Source organism: Pseudorasbora parva, chromosome 2 (genome assembly GCF_024679245.1).
Source record: "Pseudorasbora parva isolate DD20220531a chromosome 2, ASM2467924v1, whole genome shotgun sequence".
Classification (NCBI taxonomy): Eukaryota; Metazoa; Chordata; class Actinopteri; order Cypriniformes; family Gobionidae; genus Pseudorasbora; species Pseudorasbora parva.
The window spans coordinates 59,119,259-59,146,448 of NC_090173.1; the positions used below are offsets into that span (position 1 = coordinate 59,119,259).

At 41.6% G+C, this 27,190-nt stretch overlaps 1 protein-coding gene across 5 annotated transcripts in view; it reads left to right on the forward strand.

Moving 5' to 3' along the window:
• The window catches only part of LOC137047351 (NACHT, LRR and PYD domains-containing protein 12-like), a 97,274-nt gene extending 71,878 nt beyond the window's left edge, over nucleotides 1–25,396 (forward strand). For all 5 annotated transcript variants that reach the window (XM_067424984.1, XM_067425003.1, XM_067424975.1 and 2 more), the window contains 9 exons: nucleotides 11,098–11,265; nucleotides 11,350–11,517; nucleotides 11,621–11,791; nucleotides 14,016–14,183; nucleotides 14,302–14,469; nucleotides 14,570–14,737; nucleotides 23,020–23,193; nucleotides 24,389–24,435; nucleotides 24,835–25,396. In XM_067424984.1, the coding sequence (XP_067281085.1) occupies nucleotides 11,098–11,265; nucleotides 11,350–11,517; nucleotides 11,621–11,791; nucleotides 14,016–14,183; nucleotides 14,302–14,469; nucleotides 14,570–14,737; nucleotides 23,020–23,193; nucleotides 24,389–24,435; nucleotides 24,835–25,382 (1,780 nt within the window). In that variant the 3' untranslated portion in view covers nucleotides 25,383–25,396. The remainder of the gene's footprint in view (nucleotides 1–11,097; nucleotides 11,266–11,349; nucleotides 11,518–11,620; nucleotides 11,792–14,015; nucleotides 14,184–14,301; nucleotides 14,470–14,569; nucleotides 14,738–23,019; nucleotides 23,194–24,388; nucleotides 24,436–24,834) is intronic.
• Nucleotides 25,397–27,190: the final 1,794 nt, after the last annotated feature.

Sequence of the window (27,190 nt, forward strand, 5' to 3'; positions counted from 1 at the left end):
AACTGCCCCCTGGCGACGGGAGGGTAGGAAAGGAGTGACAAGGCCCGTGGGCGTCGCACACTGCCAACCTGACCCTCTTGGGGCCCAGAGAGAGAGGAAACTGCTCTTAAAATGTGGGTACCGCTGGACTCCGGAGAGCCAGTGGCAGAACCGAAACCAGTCAGGGCCCCCCGGTCCTCCTCCGGGGGGGTGGGGGAGGGATGCGAACATCGTCTCCCCCGAGCAGCTCCTGTTCTCCCTAGCCGGCCCGTCTCAGGGCCGCGTCCCCTTGCGCTTGCCTGCCGGTTAGCGGGCCCTGGACGGGTTGGGCGTCCCTCGCGTCCGGCACCCTGCTCCTCCAGTGGAGGCTGCTGCTCGGCTCTAGCAGGGTGGAGGCGGACGCAGGAGGGGATGCCCTCGGCGGCGAGCCGGCAGAGGCGCTGCGACCGACGACCGAGCAGCTGGTCGTCGGCACCCTGGTGCAACGCCTCCGTCTGCTCTAGGGCCACCAAGAACTGCTGGGCAAAGTTCTCGATGGTGCCGCCGAGGAGGCCAGCCCGACAGACAGGCTTTTCTTGCGCATATCTGCCAGGTTAGCCCCCTATTCCTGGACCACTAGTGTGGACACCGCCTGACCCAGGGAGCGTGCAGTGATTTTCGCCGCCCATAGGGCGAGGTCCAACACCGCACGCAGTTCCTGCACAACCCCTGGGCTGGGACTACCCTCGTGCGTGCAGGGCAGAGGGCAGTGAGAGAGGGAAAACAATGACACTTTTTTTTTTTTTTTTTTTTTGTCTCATTTTTGGCCCTTTTGACCCTCCATATTTCCCTCTCTCCGATGCAGCAATTGACATCTGTCCTCTGCCAGAGCCAAAAATGAAACGCTAAGCCCTTTTCTCTTTAGGATCAGCGATTCCACCTTCAACTACCAGCCGGCATGCGAGACAGTGAACGTGGCCGTCAGAACGGCACACAGCGCACTGAGCGCTCAAGCCTCTATGAAGAAGGCAAGGCGAACAATGCCCTGACGTGGTCGTGTTCTCATGAGAGAATCCGTACCACCCACGAACAGAGTCTCAGCATGCTTTTGATGCGATAGAGGAGTGGGGGCCCGAGGGGATTTACCCGGCGGGGAATCCCCACTGTAATCCTCAGGCCACCAGCGCTTATCAGCCAAAGTAGCCCTTTTCCAGTAACACTAGAAATGAACTAGATCGGGGGATAGGCGAAGGGACTCGACCCCATCTGAGGTTTCATAGTCTCGACCGCGCATCTAGAGCGCCGACTGACGCGCGCCGGTTGTTGTGACAACCACCGCTGTCAGCCGGTCGCTCGACGGCACACGGCGCGCTGAACACTCGAGCCCTTTATGAGAAGGGGGAGACGAACAACGCGCCGACGTGACCATGTTCTTTACCAGAACATGAATCACCCACGATCGCAATCTCACATGCGCTCGTGGCCGTCAAAGAGGACAGGAAACAGTTGCATACCAGGAATACACGGTTTGAATGACATCTTGAAAAAGACGCAGGGTCAAACCGTGTTGCTCTTTTGTGAATGGAAAGCTGCTCTTTTAGTGTGCTGAAGCACTCAGGGAGATGACCGCGGCTCCACACAGTTCGTTCTGCAAGCCTGTGTGAGCTCTCAGTGATGTGTATTTGTGTGTGTAACGCCCAGCGAACCAACAGTTTGTATGGGAAACGCTCAGCGAACCAACAGTTTGTATGGGAAACGCTCAGCGAACCAACAAGCTCCTTTAGATCGCTTGATCACTGATCAGACGGTCTCTCACTGACGCGCCGTATCACCCGCACTGGCAGACTCTCTCACTCAACACTCTTTGACTCGTAGTCAGACACTCTTCGTAGGAAACAGTAAGCACTGCTCGGCTCCGAAGTAGAAAGCGCTGATCTACCATTCCACTTCCTATTTATACCCGCGCTGCGGGGCGGAGCGTGGAATGCGTGATCGCATGCCAAATTTCATTGGCTCGTTGTTAGATGCTCGAAGTAGGATTGGTCTCTAAAGTAAGATCCCATTCGTCGGTTCAGTTCTGACGTACGTCGAACGTGACCGACTGAAAGGGAATGTGTTTTAGGAAATTATACATAATAATAATAATCAAGTAGTTTTATAATTATGACCTTAACCTGTTTAATAATTTGCCCACACTTTGAATATCAGGGAGGCTATCATTTAATTAAATTCAAATGTATTACTAGCACTTTCCACAATATTGCATGGTTGCAAAACAGCTTTACATACAAGTAGTTATAAAAGTTATATATTGGCTAATTATGACTTAAAATTAAATAAAAGAACATATAGTCAGTTTGAAATGGTGAGTGGTACCTGATCAGATGTTTTATTACTTTAGTGTATTCTTAATACACTCAATGCACCTGTACTAATGCACTTTTCCCATTAATTCCCATTAATTTCCCAAACCTGATTCCAAAAAAGGGACACTGTACAAATTGTAATTAAAACAGAATGCAATTATTTGGAAGTTTTAAATTTCAATATTTTATTCAGAATGCAACATACAGTAGATGACATAAAATGTTTAAACTGAGAAAATGTATGCTTTTAAGGGGAAAATAAGTTGATTTTAAATTGTATGGCATCAATACATCTAAAAAAAAAGTTGGGATAAGGCCATGTTTACCATTGTGGGGCATCCCCTCTTCTTTTTATAACAGTCTACATACGTCTGGGGACTGAGGAAACAAGTTTCTCAAGTTTAGGAATATGTCCTATTATGTCTAATACAGGCTTCTAGTTGCTCAACTTTCTTAGGTCTTCTTTGTCGCATCATTCCCTTTATGATGTGCCAAATGTTTTTTATGGGTGAAAGATCTTGTCTGCAGACTGGCCATTTCAGTACCCGGATCCTTCTTCTAATGCAGCCATGATGTTGTAATTGATGCAGTATGTGGTCTGGCATTGTCAGGTTGGAAAATGCAAGATCTTCCCTGAAAGAGATGATGTCTGGATGGGAGCATTTGTTGTTCTAGAATTTGGATATACCTTTCAGCATTGATGGTCCCTTTCCAGATGTGTAAGCTGCCCATGCCACATGCACTCATGCAACCCCATACCATCAGAGATGCAGGCTTCTGAACTGAGCGCTGATAACATCTTGGGTTGTCCTTGTCCTCCTTAATCCGGATGGCATGGTGTCCCAGTTTTCCAAAAAGAACTTAACATTTTGAATAATCTGACCACAGAACAGTTTTCCACTTTGCCACAGTCCATTTTAAATGAGCCATGGCCCAGAGAAAACGCTGCACACCTGCGCTTCTGAATCATGTTTAGATATGGCTTCATTTTTTACCTATAGCCTGAGTTTTTAGCCGGCAACGGCAAATGGCATGGTGGATTGTGTTTTCTGGATGTATTCCTGAGCCCATGTTGTGATTTCCATTGCAATAGCATTAGTGCATCTGATGCAGTGCTGTCTAAGGGCCCGAAGATCACGGGCATCCATTATGGTTTTCTGGCCTTGACCCTTACCAGTGTTGACTAAAGTTAGATTACAAGTTACTTTATTAGTAACATTCGGCCGCTGCCGACAACACCCCTGCCTCTTCAACATGGAAATGACAACTGGTTTTGCCAACACTCACTTTAATGGAAGTATATTTTTAACAGTAATGTCAACAATGTATCTCCTGAAATTTTAAGTTGAACTTCAGAACTATTTCCTGAAAAAAGACATAAAATAATGCCAGTCTTTCTTGAAATAACTTAACATAATTTTTTTGACATTTTCTTTGACCTGACATATTTAACTGTTAACACTGTAATGGTAAAACTTACTATTTATAATACATTGTTTATAAATATAACCATTACATTCTTTTTAACATGTTTTATGAACATTAAACCTGTTGTTCACAGCATTAGAGCAGCAAGGAGTGGTTTTACAAAACAAAACAACCATATAACACCACATTTAGGCTGCTATCATGTCTTTTGTTACTTTGGCCTAATCTTATATTGTAATCACACGTTATGAATAAAACAGTTGAGTGGGGCGAGTAAACCAGTGATTGTACCTCATTAACAGAAGCTTCTCAAACCTCTTGTCAGAAAGTCTATTTCTTCTAGGCATGAGCACCAAACCTCCCAGACTGAAAAGCCTTGATGGGGTTGGAGTGTTATAGGGCTCGGTGCTGCAGGAGCAGTTGTGCGGCGGTACTCTTCTATCAGAAGCTCTTTTCCTCAGAAGCCCTCCTACCTGTATCACTCAGCCATCAAAGTTTGAATTTTGGAAAACTGACAGGTGCGAGAAGGGCATCGTCCAGGCAAATGAGTCTGGATAGCCTGAAAAATATAATTGATATGTTTACGCCAACAAAGCCTACTATTTATTATGATTAAATTACTTAAAACGATTAATTAATGATTAATTAAATCATTAAATTACTTGCAAACCATGCCTAATGTGGGATCAATATTATGGTTTTAATTTTGTTTCAAGAATATATACTGACATTTGTATTTGTTTAAATCTCTTTTTGCAGTGATAATGAATATTCTTTTCCATACTCATGAATAGTGAAGAAATTTTAACTAGATTAAAAGATGGAACATACCTGACCTATTATATCTGGAAGGCCTACAGTCATCCTGGAGAGGGCATCTTTCATAGCTAGGGTCTTCTGCATCAGAACTTCAAGTGTGGGAAGTAAAGTCCCATAAGGACAGTCGCCTTGTAAAATGTCAAGTTCTGCAGTCAGCGGCTTCATGGCGGTGCAGTACTCATGCAGGAACATGTTCTCTTGGTCTTTGAAGCACTTAACTCCCAGCTTGGTGAACAGAGTATTTAGCGCACTCATGAGGATTTCTACAATACTCTTTACAGCATCAAAAAAATAATTCCATCTTGTGGATGTTGGTACCAGGAGCTTTCTTTTGCTGACTTCCTCCACTGTCTCTGGTGCAAGGGTAGATCTATTTGATTTGGTCCAAAGAGCTGTGCATTTTGCTGTGCTGCTCCTATACATCGCCTTGCTCTCTGCTTTGGAAGTTAAATATTTCTCCACATCATTTGTGGAAATTATGTTGATGGTGTGTGAAGCACACCTGTGGTGCGGGGGAAGAGACAGCAGGCCATCACTTTCATCATTTTCAGAGAGGATTTCTGACAGATCTAAAAAAGTGACAACATCATCTGTGGGGGCGGGCTCTCCCGCTGATAAACTTTAAACACCATGACAAAGTTGGATCCATTATCAGTCACTGTTGCCAGTCCCTCCAGGATTTCGCAGGCCTTTTTTTTGATTGTTGCGGCCAAAAATGCCTGATGTTGCGGCCACTTTTCTTAAAAGTTGCGATGTTTTTATGCATTTGTTTTTCTAGGTTAAAATGACAAAGGTAGATACATTTTTACTTAAGGGGGGGGGGATGCTGTTTCATGCATACTGAGCTTTTTACACTGTTAAAGACTTGGATTCCCATCCATAACATAGACAAAGTTTCAAAAACTAATGTTGGACGTTTGATGGAGTATTTCTGTGTCAAAAATACTCATTCCGGTTTCTCACAAGTTTCGGAGAGTTTTTTTTGAGTATGGGTCGACTTGACGTTAATAGAGCGGAAGGTCCTTGTATGGGCCGTACGGGCTCTTCTCCCGGTAGGGTGCGCGCGCGTGACTAGAGCGAGAGAGGAAATGCACGCCCGTAAACACTCTCAGGTGCACATCCAGTTGTCCGTGAACACTTCTGTCGCGCACCGCGCTCCATCTATATTCCTATGGTTGACGTCGAGCGACTTCAACGCTTCAGCACAGCATTCCGGGAAGGCAGCGCTGCATTTGAACCAATTTGAACGCAGAAATGACGGGAAGCTTCATAACATCGCTTCAGTCGCGTCTCAAAGTGGATTTCCACGCCACTGCTGTCACAGGACTTCACCAAATCATACCAAAGAAGTGTGTTTTTGACGGAGCGGTCCCAGCGATAAAGGTTCGGTCCTGCTTTGGAAGCAGCCGGTGAGTAAAACTGCTTCAAATGTTTCTGCTATTGGCTACCGTCGTATGAGTAAACATCAGTAAACGACACGAACGCATGCTTCGTCATTCAAATGCACTAACGGTTACTCCATTGCTGTTCTCTGTATAACGTTACACTAGTCTGACGTGCAAAACCGTTTTGCTTGCTACTGCTAAGGTCTAGTCGCCGCATACAATAGTCCATAAACCGAATCATGTCCTCATAAACTGCGAGTAAAGACACACAAATGTTGACAGGCCACTAAATACAGTCCATACCACAGAGACGGACGTCCTGCTGTTGCTGTTTTTTCCTGTTCAATTTATTTCTTCCTCAGATTTGATTCTGGATCATGATCTGTATTAGCTGAGATAGCCATGGGTTTCTCCACGCTTGAGGACGTCACCGCTTTGTTCGCGATCGTCATTCTTTAGCTCCGCCCACACGATACGCCTCCAGGCGCTCGTTTTTTCCGAAAAGACTCGGTACAGCCTATATTTCTTTTATACATATAATAAAACTAAAGACTTTTCGGAGATATGAAGGATGCAATACTACTCTATAGGTACTCAAGATTGACATGAGATTGACTGAAACTGAGTGTTTCACCCCCCTTTGAAGTGCTCATTATGCTTTTTTTGCTTTTTCCCTGTTCTTTATTGTGTTATAATATCTTTTTTGTTATAGGTTTACAAAGTGAAAAAGCCAAGTGACTTGCCACTTGTTAAAGTTGCGTTAATAGTTGTGATCGCGACATCGCGTAATCCTGGAGGGACTGTGTTGCAACTACGTACTTTGTTGAGTAGTCCAAACGAAGAGTGAATGTTTTCGATTTCTGCACCAAAAACATTAGTGTGTCTACCGCAAATTCTCCTACATGCCAATGCACCCTTGTTGTACTCTAATGTGGATCTACTGATCTACTGATCCAGTGGAGCTTTACGCCCATATACGTAACTTCTATTGTTAGCGGTCCAAATATCCGCAGTAGTTGACACAAAGTCAACCTCATTCAGCGCAGCCTTCAGATTACTCTCCTAGCATATTCCTTCTATATGTAAGAAGAAAAAGCTGTTCTGTGAGGCAGCCCGGCATTGACAGTAGTAGGGATCTTGTGTATTATGGCATGAAATGAGGGCGAGTCAAATGTGTTTAAGGGGAGCATTTCCTCTACAACATACTGCCCGACCAACTTCTTCAACTCTCCCCCACTTACTGGTTTTGCACTGAAGTCCAGCTTTTGTTGTTTGGGTTGTGGGGGACCTTCTGCTTAGTTTCGCACCACCTGGTGGGACTTGCACTGCAAATTTGACCGTGCAGTGCTGCGACTCCAGATGTTTCTTTAAATTTAACGTAGTGTTTTTGTAGCTAGATAACACTTTGTCGCTACCAGCACAGAGTGTACAACGAACCTTAATAATGCCATCCTTAGCTGACACAAACTCAAAATAGTGACTGTATTTCCAGCTGGAAAACGCGCACCTCTCTCCTCTCTCTATTGTTGTTTACGTTTGTGTCGCCAAGTGATATGTATCACATGTGACGTGAACTGTCCTCATGCTGAAAACGTGACATTTTGCATACGTGACTTCATCCCCTGAGACGCAAGCAAAAAAAAAAGCAAAAATATGTTTTTATTAAAGCTACACTGTGTGATATTTTCCCCCATCTAGCGGTGAAAAGGTATTTGACCTTCCAGTGAATAATAGTTTCTGTTCCTCTCAATTCGGATTTAGTCCAAGATTAACATGGCAATCCCCCTCTTCACATTCGACACGGTGCCATCGAGTGTTAAAACGCGAAAGGCGAAGCTTGAATTTGGCGAATGTACTTTCAAGATAGAGGGGCAACATGGCGACCAGCATTCAAACCCCTCACCCGTATTTATTTTCAATGGCATATTATAAATTTACGAGAATTACTTGAAAGAAGTAAATATACATTAATGAGCACATATATTTTTGAAAGAACTAAGTGTTTTTAACTAAGAATAAACCAAAAAAGTTAGACAGTGTAGCTTTAAGGAGATTTACAAAAATATTAACGCACAGTGACTTAGATAAGTAACTTTAATCTGATTACTATTTGGGAAATATATTGCATTAGATTACTTGTTGCTAAAAAAAAGTGGTCAGATTAGAGTAATGCGTTATTAGGTGAAGCGTTACTGATCACTGACCCTTACACACAGAGATTGTGACAGAGTCTTTGGATTATTGGTTATTATGCACTTTAGATGATGATAACTTCAAACTCGTTGCAATTTTTCTCTGAGAAACTCCTTTCTGATATTGCTCCACTATTTTTCGCCGCAGCATTGGGGGAATTGGTGATCCTCTGCCCATCTTGACTTCTGAGAGAGACTGCCTCTCTGAGAGGCTCTTTTTTATATCATGTTGCCAATTGACCTAATAAGTTGCAAATTGGTCCTCCAGCTGTTCCTTATATCTACATATAAAGTTCCCATTCAATCATAGTTTTTGAAGCTTTGATTGTGTTTACAGTTTGCAATATAACGAGTTCATGTTTTGCGTGTAAAAAAAAAACAGTATTTTTCATACAATTTACTTATCTGTATACCGCTGTTTTCTCTGTCCTAAAAACGGCCCGATGATTTCCTTGTTCTATGAAGTCCCCTTCAGAAACACGTAATGAGTTCTGATTGGGCCAGCGGTTCCCGTGTTGTGATTCGACAGCAGCTTAGCGTATGTTGCCCGGAAAGGTCCCGCCTCTTACCATAACGGGGAGATTCAAGCGCTCAGTGTGCGCTCTTCTCCAAGTGGGAGAGCAACAAGACCACGCCGCTTTTTTGTGTATTCTTGTGGGTGGAGGGTTAGTCAACAAACGGTTCTAGTGACGTCATTCCTGCAGGAAGTGCAGGGGTGTAGTCCAAACCGGGCTATGAAGCGGTGTCAAAGTCTCCATTGGCTTTCTGCGACTGCTTGGCAGCCTCTTCCTCCTTACTGCTCTCGATTGTGGTTCTGTGCAAGGGTACACTGGGGTACACTCTGTTGTGATGCAGCTGTGTCTGCAGAGCGTTTCGTCAGCACGCGGGAACCCAAAGCACCCGTCCAAGGCTTATGGGTTCACGCCTAGCACGATAGGAATGGCTTGTGAAAATCTCATACCCCTTTTGGAGTGCGCGGGTGAATGCGCGCAGAGTATGCTACATTGATTTGCGCACCACTAATAAACTGGTCTACAGCTAAGTTAATATCTGATAATCGGTCTTTTTAGTTTATACAGGAACTAAGCGCTTATAAAAGCTTCAAATGCATGGTGTATATCATTCATTAATAGCCTAATTCTAGTTTAAACAACTTCTGATTAAGTTGAAAGTTTCTTAGAGAGACAGCATTGTCTAGATAACACAAGATGCTGAGCTTTTCTGTAAAAAGAACGTATACTATTCGGTGTTTTACCTAACATTTGCAATCTGGCAAACATATGCACGCAAGCTCTCTCGCGCGCGCGGATGATCTAAAAACACCAATAAACAAGTAAGCTGCATTTTAGCAATCTACATTTTAGATGTTCTGCTTAAATGTCATACAGTCAGTCTGTGTTCTGTCAGGACTATAGACCGTAAAAAAATATGGACGACTCGACATCATCCGTTTCCGCTTGCCAGATTTGAAGCTTTCAGGCGGCCTGCACGGCGAGATCAGTTCAGTAACTTTTTAGCCAAAAATTTAAATCAGTGTGACTGTTTTATTTAAACCGAATCGAATCATTGTTAAAACGAATCGTTACACCCCTACTTTATATGATAAAGCTTTTAAGCTTTTACTCATATATAAACATTGATCAATTACTATTAAAATTATCTAACAAATATTTGCTAACTCAATGTATTTTTTACAACGGGGTAATTGTGTTGCAATAGCTACCATACTGCACAAGGAAGTTTGATTTCGAATGGTAAATTGAATTTAAAAATATGAGTAAACAGTAATAAAATAAGAACAAGATTACAAACAATAGCACAAATAAATACAAAAGAATAAAAGATACAAATGAAATAGACTGCTTTATTTTTTCAGGTAGGTCTAACATTCAGGTAGGCTAATAAAATTTAAAACAACATCGGATAATGTTCTTTGTAAAAAATGTTAACTTCGTAAAAAATATATATATATAATCGTTCTTTGTAATTAAATAAAAAAATGAAACCATTAAAGTTACACAAGTTGATCAGTCAAGAGCAGTGTGATCGTTTGTCTTTTTGTAGTTTGATAAACAAATAATTGCTGTCCCTTTAAGACCTGCCGCATGCATGGATCCTTAACATTGTGCCTGTAAATCATTCTTCCTGAACTGTTTATCACTGTGTTTATGTTAATACTCTTCCAGATGTGCACTGAGATTTTTTTTGAGTGTATTTGACCAATATTATGCTGGGAAAAGAAGCACATGTTTGCACTTGTATGTCAGAGTGGCTTTATTACGGTATGTGTGTGTGCGCTTTAGATGTGAGTGCGAAATCTGCGGGGATTAGTAGAATTATGTGCAATCCCGTGCAAAATTCAGACCGATCACACACACACTAACACTAACACGCTGTCATGAGGAAAAGTCCAGCAGAACGCGCGTTCACCGTGTTCAGAGAGTTAACCGGACTAAATGAGAATATGCCGGATTTTTTGATGTTTTTTTCTCCTGATCACATGCATGCACTAAACAGTATCCATTCAGGCTCTTAGTCAAAATGTGTGCATATTTGGACAAATATAGATTATCAACTCATGTTTGCAAAATGTTTTGTCATACAGAATAACATATCTATTAATTTCTCACTCACTTGTGTCATTCAGGAGGGGTGACAAGCAAGGGGTTAAAACACAAACTGATACATGTGTAATTCAAAATACAGGTAAAACACCTGTAAAAAAACAATACAGAACATTTCTTCATATTTATACAGTACATTGTGATCTTTTTTTACAGACTTTTTTGTACAGTGTAGTTAATTTTTTATAAATCCTGATTTGTGCATGGAAAATTGCATACGCACATTTCTATGACTTTTTGTCCAATGTTTATACATCAGGCCCCAGATTATAAACCCTACCTAATAAGCACATTGATATCACTGTTTGCTTTGTTTTCTACACAGGCTATGTGGATGTAATCTCACTGCTCAGTCCTGTGAACATTTGTCTTCAGCTCTACAATCATCAAAATGTGTCCTGAGAGAGCTGGACCTAAGTAACAATGACCTACAGGATTATGGATTGAAGCTGCTCTCTGACGGACTGAAGCGCTGTCCCATGGAGAGACTGAGGTATGAGTTTCAAATACTTTCAATATTTTTTTTTCATTAATTGAATTGCTAAAATCATCTTGCAATTACTTTTTTCTTGTTCAGATTTTCCAGATGTAATCTGACTGCTCAGTGTTGTGAGAGTTTGTCATCAGTTTTACAATCCTCAAACTTTGTTCTGAAAGAGCTGGATCTGAGTAAAAATGACCTATATGATTCAGGAGTGAAGCTCCTTTCTGATGGACTGAAGTGCTGTAAGCTGGAGATACTGAGGTTTGAGTTTCAAATACTTTCAATGTTTTTTTATTTTTTTTTATTAATTTAATTGCTAAAAAAAATCATTTATTCAGTATGCAATTACTTTTTTCTGGTTCAGATTTTCTAGATGTAATCTCACAGCTCAGTGTTGTGAGAGTTTGTCATCAGCTCTACAATCCTCGAACCCTGTCCTGAGAGAGCTGGACCTGAGTAACAATGACCTGCAGGATTCTGGAGTGAAGCTTCTTTCTAATGGACTGAAGGGAAACTGTAATCTGGAGATACTGAGGTTTGAGTTTCAAATAGGTATAAGTACTATGTACTTACATCAAAAAATAAGTACAATGTAATTACTGCGTTCAAATTGTATTGCAAAACACTTTTGCTGATATTGAGGTGGGATACGGGTAGAGTTAGAGACAGGTGTGGTGGTGTGGGTAAGTTTAAGGGTACAGTTAGGTGTAAGGGAAGTGCCAACTGTGTAATTACAAATGTAACTACAGAAATTAATTACAGACGTAATTACATGCAGGTATTTTTTAAAAATGTAAGTACAATGTAAAAACATGTATGTACACAATAAGTGCATTGCATCAAATGATTAATTACAATGTTAGTACATAGTAGTTAAGGCCACCTAATATAAAGTGGGTCCAATAAGTTTGTTGGCCTGCAGACACTTTTGCAGTCTTTTGTCTAATGTCTGACAAGGAGAACAGCTCAATTAATGCTACAATGTGCTCACTCGACAAAGTTTCACACTTTTGAATGGCTGAGACATAATTTTCATTATTCTTTTGTTATGAATCTTTTGATTTTTTAACAGCCATTATTCAAATTCATTATAACATGTACGCCTAGTCTTTCTAAAAGAGAAATAAATAAACTAAAAGCACATTATGTGAATTATTGTAACAAAATAGACAAAGCTCCTGGTCCAACAGGTGCATTAGAGCTTCAGTTATCATCAAGCTACACAACACAATTTAAAAGATTAAAATTACTTTACAGAATGAGGAAGTGTCCACACAGGAGGAGAGCGTCATGTGGAGGGCAGTATTGAGCATGTCATATTATTGACAGCAAATGAACGCCTGATGACTCGTATATCTCACGCATATCATTAAGAGACCCAGAGAGAGATATGTGCATGTCTTAGATCTTTTAGATTGAATAATTCAGTGAGAAATTCAAAGAAATTATATTCTGTATGACAAAATATTTTACAAACATCTGATCTGTCAATATTTCTCCAAATATGAGCACTTTTGAACTAAGAGCTAAACTGAAAGCTGTTCTTTGCGATCTGTGTGAACACAGCTGAGCTGCTGCAGAAGAGAGAAAAAGAAACGTGCGTGTGATAATTTATTAAAAATATCGTTCATAACGGATCGATTATAATGCACTCCTGACATAAATTAAGAAATGAATGTCACTACAACCCAGTTTTATCATAAACAGTGTTCAAATATCGAAATTCGATATTAGCTCTATATAAAATGAGAAATATAACATGTTTTAACATCACCATTCGAATGAAATCCCCATTATATTGCAACAGGAAACTAATAAAAACACTCGATGGTGGTCTAAAGTGACATAATAAAGGGAATTAATATTTTAAATTGTGTTGTGTAGCTTGATGCAAACTGAAGCTCTAAAGCACCTGTTGGACCAGGAGCTTTTGCCTATTTTGTCACAATACTGTGCTTTTAATTCACATAATATGCTTTTAGTTTAGTTTTTAGTTTATTTTAGAAAGACTTAAGATAACTGTGGCTAACTAAATGAAATACTGTGCTGTTAATGGGCCATTTAGGCAGGCATACATGTTATAATGGTTTGAATGTTACAAAACAAAAGATTCATAACAAAACAATAATGAGGTTTACGTCTCAGACATTCAAAAGTGTGAAACGGTCGTCGAGTGAGCACATTGTAGCATTAATTGAGCTGTTCTCCTCTCCAGACATTAGACAAAAGACTGCAAACATGTCTTCAGGCCAACAAACTTATTTGATAAAAAAAGCATCTAAAAAAACAACCAGACATGGTCTTAGAAAATGTTTCATAAAATTTTCAATTTTTAATAAAAGTTTTGGACATAACAGCCTCAGTTTTTAAATAAAGCATGACCACACTTGTGCCTTCACTTTAGTTGTAGTTATAAGTTGTTATACTACATTCACAAAAAAAAAAAAATTCACAAAAATATCTGAAATATTTAAAAAAAAAAAGAAAAGAAAGTTATGTTTCAGCCTATATATCTCTATATTAACAACTGTCTGAGTAATTCTGAGTATTCAGCTGTAAACTCTCAAGTGTTGGCTTTCTAAATATATATTGGTTATGTGTATATTCAGAATATCGTATGAGCAGCTGTCTTTATACTATGAGTATGTCTAAAGGCTCCATTTGCCAAATCGGGAGATGACAGGTAAGGGGTTAAAGTAATTACTAAAAATCACACTGATTAATTTATTCAGTATGCAATTACTGTTTTTCTTGTTTAGATTTTCCAGATGTAATCTCACTTCTCAGTCTTGTGCGAGTTTGTCATCAGTTTTACAATCCTTAATCTCTGTCCTGAGAGAGCTGGACCTGAGTAACAATGACCTGAAAGCTTCTGGAGTGAAGCTTCTTTCTGATGGACTGAAGAGCTGTATGCTGGGGATACTGAGGTGTGAGTTTCAAATACTTGTAATGTTTTTTTTTGTTGTTTTTTTTTTAATTTAATGTAATTACTAAAAAACACTGTTAAATGTATTCGGTATGCAATTACTGTTTTTTCTTGTTCAGATTTTCCATATGTAAGCTCACAGCTCAGTGTTGTGAGAGTTTGTCATCAGTTTTACAATCCTCAAACTGTGTCCTGAGAGAGCTGGACCTCAGTAACAATAACCTACAGGATCCTGGAGTGAAGCTTCTTTCTGATGGACTGAAGAGCTGTAAGCTGGAGATACTGAGGTTTGAGTTCCACATTTAAGGTTTTCCCACCATTATGATAATTACTAAAAATCAAACTGTTGATTTTATTCAGTATGCAATAACTGTGTTTTTTGTTCAGATGTTCTACATGTAATCTCACTGCTCTGTCTTGTGAGAGTTTGTCATCAGTTTTACAATCCTCAAACTCTGTTCTGAGAGAGCTGGACCTGAGTAACAATGACCTGCAGAATTCTGGAGTCAAGCTTCTTTCTGATGGACTGAAGAGCTGTAAGCTTGAGATTCTGAGGTAAATGGTTTTCCCTATTTTTTTTACAAAATGCTACCACAATACAGTTTTTCTTAATCTGTTTGACAGATTTTGCAAAGCGCAGGTCACTGTTCTCCAAACTGTTAACACAGTGATCTGAAATCTTTGCAATTATCCTAAACAGATTGTTTAGTGTTTTCATCCATTTTATACAAGTGTAGTAAGTTCGTTAGTGGGGAAGGAAGAGGACAAGGGGGTCGGCGTGACTGCTGACGACTTTATTTCAAACTCAATAACAAATGTGCACACTCAGGCGTGTGACTTCTCAAAACACTCATATAACGTTTAACTTCCGGGTTACGGTCCTTCCGGCTTCCGGGCAATACTCAGTCTCTGTGGGGTGCGTCAGCAGTCGCTCTCTCTCTCTCCTGCTTCTGTTTCTCCAAGCGTCTCCGCGCCTGTAGCGACTCAGGCGAATCAAACACACAATCGCCAGTTACATTTAACAAATATGTTGAATGCTTTGTGCTTAGTAACAGACCTTCCCCCAACACAACAGAGAAAGATTCTCCGTAACCCTGGAAACCATCTGATAAGACGTTTTACGGGCCAGAAGAATTTGGCCACATGAAAAGTTTCATACACAGAGAGTTAAAGCTTGTAAAACACACGCTTTTGCCTCAAATTATAGACAACCATCTATAAATGAACATGCACCCCAGGACATTGTATGTAAACACATAACTGTCTTGTAAAATTATTCTTTATTCTGTATGGTATTTTGCATCTTTTTTTGTCTTTGTCTTAACAACTTACTAGTTCAGGTAACCTCATATACAGTCTTGTTCAAAATAATAGCAGTACAATGTGACTAACCAGAATAATCAAGGTTTTTAGTATATTTTTTATTGCTACATGGCAAACAAGTTACCAGTAGGTTCAGTAGATTCTCAGAAAACAAATGAGACCCAGCATTCATGATATGCACGCTCTTAAGGCTGTGCAATTGGGCAATTAGTTGAATTAGTTGAAAGGGGTGTGTTCAAAAAAATAGCAGTGTGGCATTCAATCACTGAGGTCATCAATTTTGTGAAGAAACAGGTGTGAATCAGGTGCCCCTATTTAAGGATGAAGCCAACACTTGTTGAACATGCATTTGAAAGCTGAGGAAAATGGGTCGTTCAAGACATTGTTCAGAAGAACAGCGCACTTTGATTAAAAAGTTTATTAGAGAGGGAAAAACCTATAAAGAGGTGCAAAAAATGATAGGCTGTTCAGCTAAAATGATCTCCAATGCCTTAAAATGGAGAGCAAAACCAGAGAGACGTGAAAGAAAACGGAAGACAACCATCAAAATGGATAGAAGAATAACCAGAATGGCAAAGGCTCAGCCAATGATCACCTCCAGGATGATCAAAGACAGTCTGGAGTTACCTGTAAGTACTGTGACAGTTAGAAGACGTCTGTGTGAAGCTAATCTATTTTCAAGAATCCCCCGCAAAGTCCCTCTGTTAAAAAAAAGGCATGTGCAGAAGAGGTTACAATTTGCCAAAGAACACATCAACTGGCCTAAAGAGAAATGGAGGAACATTTTGTGGACTGATGAGAGTAAAATTGTTCTTTTTGGGTCCAAGGGCCACAGGCAGTTTGTGAGACGACCCCCAAACTCTGAATTCAAGCCACAGTACACAGTGAAGACAGTGAAGCATGGAGGTGCAAACATCATGATATGGGCATGTTTCTCCTACTATGGTGTTGGGCCTATTTATCGCATACCAGGGATCATGGATCAGTTTGCATATGTTAAAATACTTGAAGAGGTCATGTTGCCCTATGCTGAAGAGGACATGCCCTTGAAACGGTTGTTTCAACAAGACAATGACCCAAAACACACTAGTAAATGGGCAAAGTCTTGGTTCCAAACCAACAAAATTAATGTTATGGAGTGGCCAGCCCAATCTCCAGACCTTAATCCAATTGAGAACTTGTGGGGTGATATCAAAAATGCTGTTTCTGAAGCAAAACCAAGAAATGTGAATGAATTGTGGAATGTTGTTAAAGAATCATGGAGTGGAATAACAGCTGAGAGGTGCCACAAGTTGGTTGACTCCATGCCACACAGATGTCAAGCAGTTTTAAAAAACTGTGGTCATACAAAATAGTTTTGAGTTTGTACAGTCAAAGGTAGACACTGCTATTTTTTTGAACACACCCCTTTCAACTAATTGCCCAATTGCACAGCCTTAAGAGCGTGCATATCATGAATGCTGGGTCTTGTTTGTTTTCTGACAATCTACTGAACCTACTGGTAACTTGTTTGCCACGTAGCAATAAAAAATATACTAAAAACCTTGATTATTCTGGTTAGTCACATTGTACTGCTATTATTTTGAACAAGACTGTATGTCATGTCTCCTATCAAATTAATGCTCACTTCACGACTTACACTTCCATGTATATCACTTATTCAGAAAATGCAGTGTGTGTTTGTTGCATTAAGTAGAGTATGAATGGTCAGAGACCCACTGATTCAAGCTTGAAACAAAGAGCCATAAAATCTCCAGAGGAATTTCCCGCTGGGAAATCCCAACAATCTCATTGGTTGAGTCTAACCCAGGTAGGTGGGACTACTCCCAGACCTTAAAAAGAGGTGCTCGGATGCCCTCCCTCTCTCTCTTCTCTCTCTGGCTGAACCAACACGCCATCGTGGCTGGCCCTTGAGCCAGGCCACCAATGCAGGCCCTCCAAGCAGGCCCCAACACTCTCTCTTCTTCCACAATCCTCTTCCCCTCTTCCCTGGTTCTCCTCGCTTCCCTACTGATTCATCAAATTCCTAGCCCCGAGGGCATTTCTTCAGGGAGAACACAGAGCATCTCTAGAGCAACCAGCCGCTCCACCCCGACCTCGGAAAGAACCGCCGGACACGCAGGACATTTGAACTCGGAACACACGCACACACGCGAGAAGCCAAAACTAAAGCAAGTATTCTTATTTCCAAATTCAAACTGCTGTTAAGAGGGTGTGTTATTTTCCCGTTGGGACAAGTTAACTCCGTGAAGGTTGTATTTGATGAACTGAAGGAAGCTGTCCCCCCCCCCCCCCCCCACTCTCTTTTTCTCTCTCTCTCTCTCTCTCTCTTTTTATCTCTCTAATTTTAGTCTATTCATTATTCTCGTTTATGTATTCTTTCGTTACTATCTATATTTCTACTGTCTTGATGCATATTTAGTGTGTACTTTCTGTGTGAATCGTAGTGTTATTTTTAGTCTGTGTTTATTAAACTTCCAAAAGACATTTAATGAGTTGAATCTGTTATTCTTCCACATACACGAAGTCAATGAAACTTACGATCTAACGTTACCTAACTGCTTATGCTACTATTTTAGTAAAGTATACTGTACGACCATTTGAAATATTGAACTTGTCCTGATCAGTAAAGTTAATGTTTCTTATGCGCTCGTAAAGCAGTAATCCCTTATTGAGAATTGATTTGAAAGTCTATAACTAGTTTGCAGGACAAACTTGGTAAGATAATTTCAAGCTATTCCGTAAAGGGTTACTTGTATTTAATTAAACATTTTTTCCCTATCGGAAATTTTTAATACGTAATGAACGACTAGCAAATTATATTCATAAATTCATGAATATTGAATATTAAATCCCTTTTGAGTTAATTATTCCCCGAGACATTAAACTCATAGTCGTTGTTGCTACACGCCCATTACTGAAACGAGATACAGGTGTTACCAATCTGCGTCCAACCCACTCACTTACCGCTCGTCCCGAGGCTCTCTCTCCCGCTGCAGACCTCGCTGAACCACGCCCCCCTTGCCACATAGCCCCGCCGCCCGACTCAGGTTCGATTTGGGGACGCACCTGCCCATGGCCCAAGTGGAAGCCCAGATACCTTACCTCCACCCACCCAATTGCACACTTCTTCGGGTTGGCCGTGAGCCCCGCTCCCCTCAGCGATCTCAGGACCGCCCTGACATGCTGCATATGCCGCTGCCAATCGTTACTGTAGATCACGATATCATCTAGGTAGGCAGCAGCATATGTCGCATGGGGACGTAGAATCCTGTCCATGAGACGCTGAAAGGTAGCGGGAGCCCCGAACAAACCGAATGGAAGTGTGACAAATTGGTGCAATCCAAACGGCGTGGTGAAAGCTGTCTTTTCTTTGGACAATGGAGACAAGGGGATCTGCCAATAGCCCTTTGTTAAGTCCAATGTCGAATAAGAGCGAGCTGTGCCCAGCTGATCAAGCAACTCGTCAACCCGCGGCATTGGATACGTGTCGAATTTCGACACAGCATTCACCTTGCGATAATCCACGCAAAACCGGACAGAGCCGTCGGTTTTAGGAACCAAAACTATCGGGCTCGCCCAGTCACTGCTGGATTCCTCTATTACCCCCATGTCGAGCATCGCACCTAATTCCTCCTGAACCACCTTTTTCTTGTGTTCAGGTAAGCGATACGGCCGGCTGCGAACTACCACGCCTGGCTCTGTCTCGATATGGTGCTGAATCAGATTAGTACGACCCGGTAGGGGCGAGAACACGTCGGCAAACTCTGCCTGTAATTTTGATAAATCAGTGAGTTGGGACGGTGAGAGGTGATCTCCCCCGGGGGCCAGCGCGACTGATTGTGCTTTGATGTTTGCCTCCGGCCCGAGACCATCCTCCCTCCCGATCACCATTGCCAACAACACTGATTCGACCTCATTCCATTTTTTGAGGAGATTGAGGTGATAAATTTGACGAGCCCCGCTCCTATCGGACCGTATTACCTCATAATCGAGATCCCGAGTTGTCGTGCGACCTCAAACAGCCCCTCTTAGCCATCAATTTCGAGCTCGACGTTGGGAGTAATACAAGTACCTTCTCTCCCGGCGTGAATTTGCGTAGTTTAGTTCCCCTGTTATACAACCAGCTCTGGCGGTCCTGGGCTTGCAACAAACTCTCTCTGGATAGCTGCCCCAATGTGTGGAGTTTTGTTCACAAGTCCAGCACATACTGAATTTCATTTTTAGCCAAAGATGGTCCCTCCTCCCAAGTTTCTCGCAGGAGTTTGTGGGTGATAGACACTCGTTCGAATCGATTTAATGCCCAGTAACCCGTACAGTTCACGTAGTGTACGTGACATAAACGCCGTGCCTTGGTCAGTGAGGATTTCCTTCGGAACCCCCACCCGGGAGATAAGTCAAAACAGTGCGTCCGCAACACTTTTCGCCGAAATGTTGTGGAGAGCCACTGCTTCTGGGTATCGTGTTGTGTAGTCCACGATGACTAACGCAAAACGATTCCCACGTGCTGATCACTCTAATGGCCCGATGAGGTCCATCCCAATTCTTTCGAAGGGGACCTGCATTAACGGAAGGGGGAGCAAAGGCGCTTTTGGAGCGGCCAGTGGGTTTACCAACTGACATTCCGGACAAGACGCACACCACCTGCGCACGTTGTCATGAATGCCTGGCCAAAAGAATCGGGTCATGAGGCAATTTAGTGTGGCCGCCTGTCCCAAGTGGCCCGCCATAGGATTGGAGTGAGCCGCCCGGAAAAGCATTTCCCGGCGGCTCTTAGGAAATAATAATTGGGTTGTATCTACTTTGGTCTGAGTGTCTTGGGTCACTCGATACAACCGATCTTTCAGTATGGCAAAATATGGATAGGTGATGGGTAAGGCAGGTTGAAGAGACTGGCCGTCGATGGAGCGGACCTGTCGGAAGGCATGTTTTAGGGTCTCATCCTGAGACTGCTCCAGAGGAAAGTCATCGCGGTCCGAGAGAATCAGTCTCTCGATCGCGCTCGGTTCCTCTGGAGCCGTCTCCCGTGGTCCCGTCTCAGTCTCTCCAAGCTGTACTCGCGCCATCCCTACCCGAGCCTTTTTCCCCCAAGAGGCATCCGCGCATAACGACCCCAATAAAACCGCAAATGTGGGCCAATTCGTCCCCAGGATTATCGGATGCCGGAGATGAGGACTAACCGCCACCTCTACACTATGATTTTCTCCCCTGAACTGAATCGTAATTGGGACAACCAGGTATTCCACCACATCCCCGTGCACACACCGCACCTTAACCACGCGGCTTGTATCCAATGCCCCAGGCTGCATCAGGCTTTGATGGATAGAGGTTTGGTTACATCCTGAATCCACCAAGGCCTGATATGTACCCCCCTTGATACCCACAGGAATTTGGTACTCTCCAGCTTGATCGGGGGTGGCCTGGGGAACGGGAGTTTCGCCACCGGAAGTTGTTGCGCGGCCGCCTGGGCTTCCCCGGATAGAAGTGGAATCAAGCGCACTGGCCACTGCGCACGGGGCCACCCGCAGGCCTCCGCTGATTTTTGGAATAGTTCGAGGAAGGCCTCGGGATCGTCCTGTGGCCCCATCCTGTGCATTGGCACGTGAACCGGTGCGCTCGTCTGCCCGGCGGCCTCGGCGCGAGCCTCCCGGTCGAGCCAGCTCCGGAACCTTTCGCGGTCTTCCTGCTGGCCTTGGACAATGGCTTGGAATCACCGTTCCTGGTCCGTCCGAAGGTCCAGCAGAGCCTGGTGTTGTTCGCGGTGAAGGACCGCGAGGGATGATATGATGTCCGCAAGTGGGGTTGAGGACGAAGTCTGCATGGCGACAGCGCTGTCCTTCTTCCCTCCCGGGTTTCGGCACCAGTGTAGTAAGTTCGTTAGTGGGGAAGGAAGAGGACAAGGGGGTCGGCGTGACTGCTGACGACTTTATTTCAAACTCAATAAAAACGTCACGAATCACGAAGTCAGTAGTATATCTGCATCCAGGTTTGCTAGCTCTGCTTTAGTTACCGCAGCTGCAGCCACAAACATTCCTGCTGATCCTGCAGCCTATATGGCAACCTCGAGTGAGGGAGGAGGGGGAGAGGGGATAGTGATTAGAAGATAGCAGTACCAGTTTTGGCCACAATCTTACATACACCTCCTTTAACTATTGAATGAGTGAATGAAAGTGCACCATGCATGTAATCTTTTGGTTTATTTGTGTATAATCCAACAAATTAGTTCAATAAAATCTTTGTAGGATGCATCTTGTTCTTATAATAAGAAATCGGGTCTAAATTCACTCTCTGCTTAGAGCAGAAGAGTAAGAGTCCACAAGATATCCGTAATTTATGGGGAGGTGGATACACAGTCAACCCAAACCAAGATGACCCCTTATTGGCTAGAACCCACCAGAGAGAATGGGCAAATATTTAAGTTTTAATCTCAGAACATGCACAAAGATTTAGTTCTGTCAGTTGAGTTTTGTTTGCAGTGCAGTTATCAGCTCCTTGCAGTTCCACAATCCGCCCAAGGAGACGATCAGACGATCGTGGCAGACCAAGATCAGAGAAAATGGGTTAACATGGATTTAATTTAAGCCATCTGAATACTCTTCTCTCACTTTCCTTTCTTTTGCTTATGTTTATTTTCTTTATGTTGAGTCTCATTGTCTAAGTGAAGTTTAGCCGCAAAGTTCTCAACGAATCTACAGCAAGCGTGCTTCAATTTCAAACAAAGCCCACAAGACCTCCCATCCAGCCGCCAGCATTCCACGTGATTGGCTTCCCAAGATGTTGACAAAAGACACAACAAGAACCATGATCAGGCGAATCTCAGAACTGGGGAAACCCCTGCAGCCAGGACCAAGGAAAAGGGAATCCCCCCCATTTCAAAAGACGACACGAGACACAAACACAAGTAGCACCTCCAGATTCTAAGATTTTAATTACCCCACCTAAGAAACGATGGGAGGGTTAAATTAATGATCAATGGTTCATTTAAGTCATGTGTCATTAATACATTGCTAGCATCTTGGTATTTCATAATTTCTCTCTCTTAAAACTCATTATTTCCCCACTTTCTTCCTTTCTGCAATGAGTGTGAATGTCTGTAAGTGTATGTGTTAGATATTATTAGATATGTTTCATTTGTATTCAAAGGTAAGTGTTCTTGTGTTATGTGCTTACAAATGTAATGTCTTAAACTGCCAATCTATGTTACTATTGTACAGATATTAATATCTGCTGCAGAGTTGATAGTTATGGGCCGTTGAAATAAATGATGGACGAGTCATTTGTTCTGTCCCTTCCAAAAAGACCCTTTCAAAATTCCTTATGAATACATTTTGGCTAAATAGACCTGTTTCCCTTAAAGTTCTTACATTATGTATATTTCTATTTTACTGAAATATAAATGTTTCTGTTGACATCACTTGTTACTTTTGTGACAGAAACTACAGAAAATAACAGCCACCACCCAAATGTGTGATGTCTGACTGCCAAACTAATGTTATGTGGACTGTGTGTTTCAGTTTGTCAGGCTGTATGGTGACAGAGGAAGGCTGTCTTTATGTGTCTTCAGCTCTGAGGTCAAACCAATCACACCTGAGAGAGCTAGATCTGAGCTATAATCACCCAGGAGATTCAGGAGTGAAGCTACTCTCTGATACACTCAACCATCCAAACTACAGGCTGAACAAACTCAAGTATGTTAAGCAGGAAGAGTGTATAAGTGAATAAGTTCTTCTATGTTTTAGTGCACTTCTATAACTCACTGAAATCTAATAAACATTAATGCAGTATAAAATAATAATAATAATAAATGAGAAAAGTGCAAAAAGAGCAAAGTAAAAGTGTTAGTGTCACTTGCTCTGTGTCTATGAGTTCGATCTACAGAGTAACATTATAACAGTGTTGAAGCTAATAAGATAATTAACTGATCAAGTTATGATTAACCTTCATATGTTCCTAGTTCCCTGTTTACTAACTGACACTATGAATCAAATAGTGATTAATAATAATAATAGATTTTATTTATAACGCACTTTTCATTCCGAAGAATGTCAAAGTGCAACAAATGGAAAAACAACAAGTAAACAAGTAAATATAACAAGTAAAAATATAGAATACTACAAACAATCAACCATCACAGAAAACTTTGTAAAAAATACATTTTTAGTAAAACAAATAATATATTTTTTTGTTTACTTTTCATATATACAATAATACTGAGAGATACAACGTAGTTTTTTACCTACATCATTAGCTTGGATATGAAATATTATTTTTATACATATTTTTATGACAAAAAACCCTTAACACCTTAAGTCGAGACACTACAGGTGAATAGGGATTTTTTTAAATTACAAGATATCATTGTAAAACTTATTGAGTTTATTACTGGCATAAACATTAGAAACCATTTATTACAAGTTTTGTATAAATTAATATTTTAATATGCAGATGAGGCCTTATATACCTAAATATATGCTCATTTGCATTTCCAAAAACAAAATCTGGAAATTGGAAAGGACAATGTTTAAAATGTTTGGTTCTATGTGTTGACAGTATATGATTTCACGTCCCCTGCTGTATAAAACATGTATCACGATTCGTTTAACATCTCAACTGTGAGTGCGTGAGTGAGTGAGTGAGTGCGTGAGTGCGTGAGTGCGTGAGTGAGTGAGTGAGTGAGTGAGTGAGTGAGTGAGTGAGTGAGTGAGTGAGTGAGTGAGTGAGTGAGTGAGTGAGTGAGTGAGTGAGTGAGTGCGTGAGTGAGTGCGTGAGTGAGTGAGTGAGTGAGTGCGTGAGTGAGTGAGTGAGTGAGTGAGTGAGTGAGTGAGTGAGTGAGTGAGTGTGTGTTGTGTGTTTACTGATCAACTGTGTACCTGTGTTGTGTAGTGTGGATCATGGAGGAGCGATCAGGATTACAGCAGGATTACAGAAATGTACGTCCACACACACACACACACACACACACACACACACACACAAACTTTGAATCCTGTCTGATCTGTTTGGTAACATGGTGATTTCACTCAAAACCTCATTTATGACAAAAGCATTTCTTAAGTGCTTTATTGTCATTGGTTGAGAGTTGAGACCTGAGAGTTGAGAACTGAACTCAAGATTTCCTCACTACAGATCAGATTTATAGACAGGAAAAGAATCATAAATCAAGTTGAGATTTGCTGCTGTAATATGAATTTAAAAATCATAAATTAACTTGTCAGATCTGAACTCAAGACTCAAGACTGAATGTTTCTGTAAAAATAATTTTGTACACTGTACATTCAAAGATCAGACAGATTCATAATTCCTTTTTGTGATGTGTTTTCTCATATCAGATTTCCATCGGCTCACTCTGGATCTAAACACAGTGAATAAATACTTCCGTCTGTCTGAGGATAACAGAGAGATTATTTACACTCGCACAGTCCAGCCGTTTCCTGATCATCCAGATAGATTTGATGGATTTAATCATCAAGTGTTGTGTGGAGAGAGTGTGTGTGGACGTTCTTACTGGGAGATTGAGTGGAGTGGTGATATTGTTTTAATTTCAGTGTCATATAAGAGCATCAGGAGGAAGGGATGGGGTAATAAGTGTGTGTTTGGACGTAATGATCTGTCCTGGAGTTTAATCTGCTCTCATGACAGTTACTCATTCAGACACGATGACATAGAGACTGAACTCCCTGTAAAGCCCACCAGCCATAGAATAAAACACAGGAGAATAGGTAGAGTTGGAGTGTATGTGGATCACAGTGCAGGAACTCTGTCCTTCTACAACGTCTCGGACACAATGAGCCTCATCTACACAGTCCAGACCACATTCACTCTGCTGCTCTATCCTGGGTTTACTGTTCCTTTTGGATCATCAGTGAAACTGTGTTGATGAATCAGAATAGACTAAAGCAGGGGTCTTCAACTAAAATAGCTTGGGGTCCAGAAAAAAAACCTTCTCACCGGCCGAGGTCCGGACAGTTATATACCTAAAAACATGAATCGATGTCTTTTTGCCAGACTAAAGAAATTAGTGTAGATTAAAATGTCTTTATTGAACAAAATATAATATGTTCTCATATAGATAAAGTATGTCTTTTCATTTTTTTAAAGCAAACATAGGTAATCCTTCAAAAAATGTATTTAATTTTGAGGTTATTCTGTTTGCATTGGTACAAAATATCTAATTCAACCAGTAGCCATGTCTGACAAAAATATGATGAATGAAAAAAAGCCTTCATCTCTAAATCTGCACTGAAAATACATTAATTTCAACATTACTAGCAACTAAAGTGCTTTTTCTGCTGAACTGAGATAAACAGTAACAATCAATGAACACAAACCCTCCTGGTTAAAAAACAAAACAGAAATCTCATAACATAATTTTATGTTCATTCACATGTATAGCCTACATTTAGTTAGGTAGAGACTATCTTCAGCACTGCTCTCTCTGTGCTTCAAATTGCACTGGTAAAAAATCATTTGCAATATCATCCAGAAACACAAACAGGCAAAAATAAGGTGCCACCAGTGTTGGAAAAATGAAAAAGTCCACAAAATATTTTATCTCTTTATTTCAACTGTTCCTTTAAATCCAGAAAAAACGTAAATAACCTCTCAAAAGGCTGAGCTGAGTTGAACTTAAAGATGGAATGGAAGCATAAACATTCCTTGTTCCAAAAAAAATAAAAATAATAATAAAAAAGTGAATATAGCTACATTGTCTGAACTTCAGTGCATGTGAGAAATTGGCTCATTTATTTTCTGCGCCCTTACCTCAGACTGCTGAGGATAAAGGGGTCTTTAAAATGTGTATGGCTGAATCAGAAATCGCCCCTATACCCTAAATAGGGCATTATTTGAGGGGACAGCCATTCGTAGTGGCGTCCGAAACCACAGTGGACATGTTTGAGTGTACTCACATGTTGCACAGCAATAACGGGTGTACAGCCGATGTACACACAACAGCTGTCCGACTTCACGCACTCGTTTTCATTCACTCCTTCAAGTGAACTGTAATAGTGGACAAACGTAGGGAATAGTGAATGAGGGTTAAGGGGCCAATTTCTCATTCAGCCTCTGTTTTGCGCGCCGTTTTCTTCAGTCTCTTCAATGCGCGTCTAAACATGTAGTGAGCATAGTAACGGAGCCGCACACCGGACTGAAGCTCATGGGCGCGTCTCAGGATCTCACACCGGACGCTCACATACGCGCAAGCTCAGTTTTGAATCGACTTCTGACAGAAGAGCTGCACGATGTATTACATTTATATTATATTTCCCTTAAATCGTCCATGTACATACTGATTTCACCTTGTGCTACAAGAGATACACTCATCGTGAAGTTCTTCTGTCAGGAGTCGATACAAAACTGAGCTCGCGCGTAATGTGTGCGTCCGCTGTGAGATCCTGAGACGCGCCCATGAGCTTCAGTCCGGTGTGCGACCCCTTTAACTGTCAACGCAACCGTGGCAACATAGGAAAAACGGTTCTACTGAGCTGCCTGATATAAATGTGATTATTTATTTATTTATTTTAAATCGCATTTGGCATTTAGTTATTTCAGTGTGTCAAACAGCTTCGCGGTCCGGATGGATGCATCTCGCGGTCCGGATCCGGACCGGAGTCCGCCAGTTGGCGACCCCTGGACTAAAGGGAGATTCTACCCATAATGCTTTGAGCCACATAATACATCAGTTAC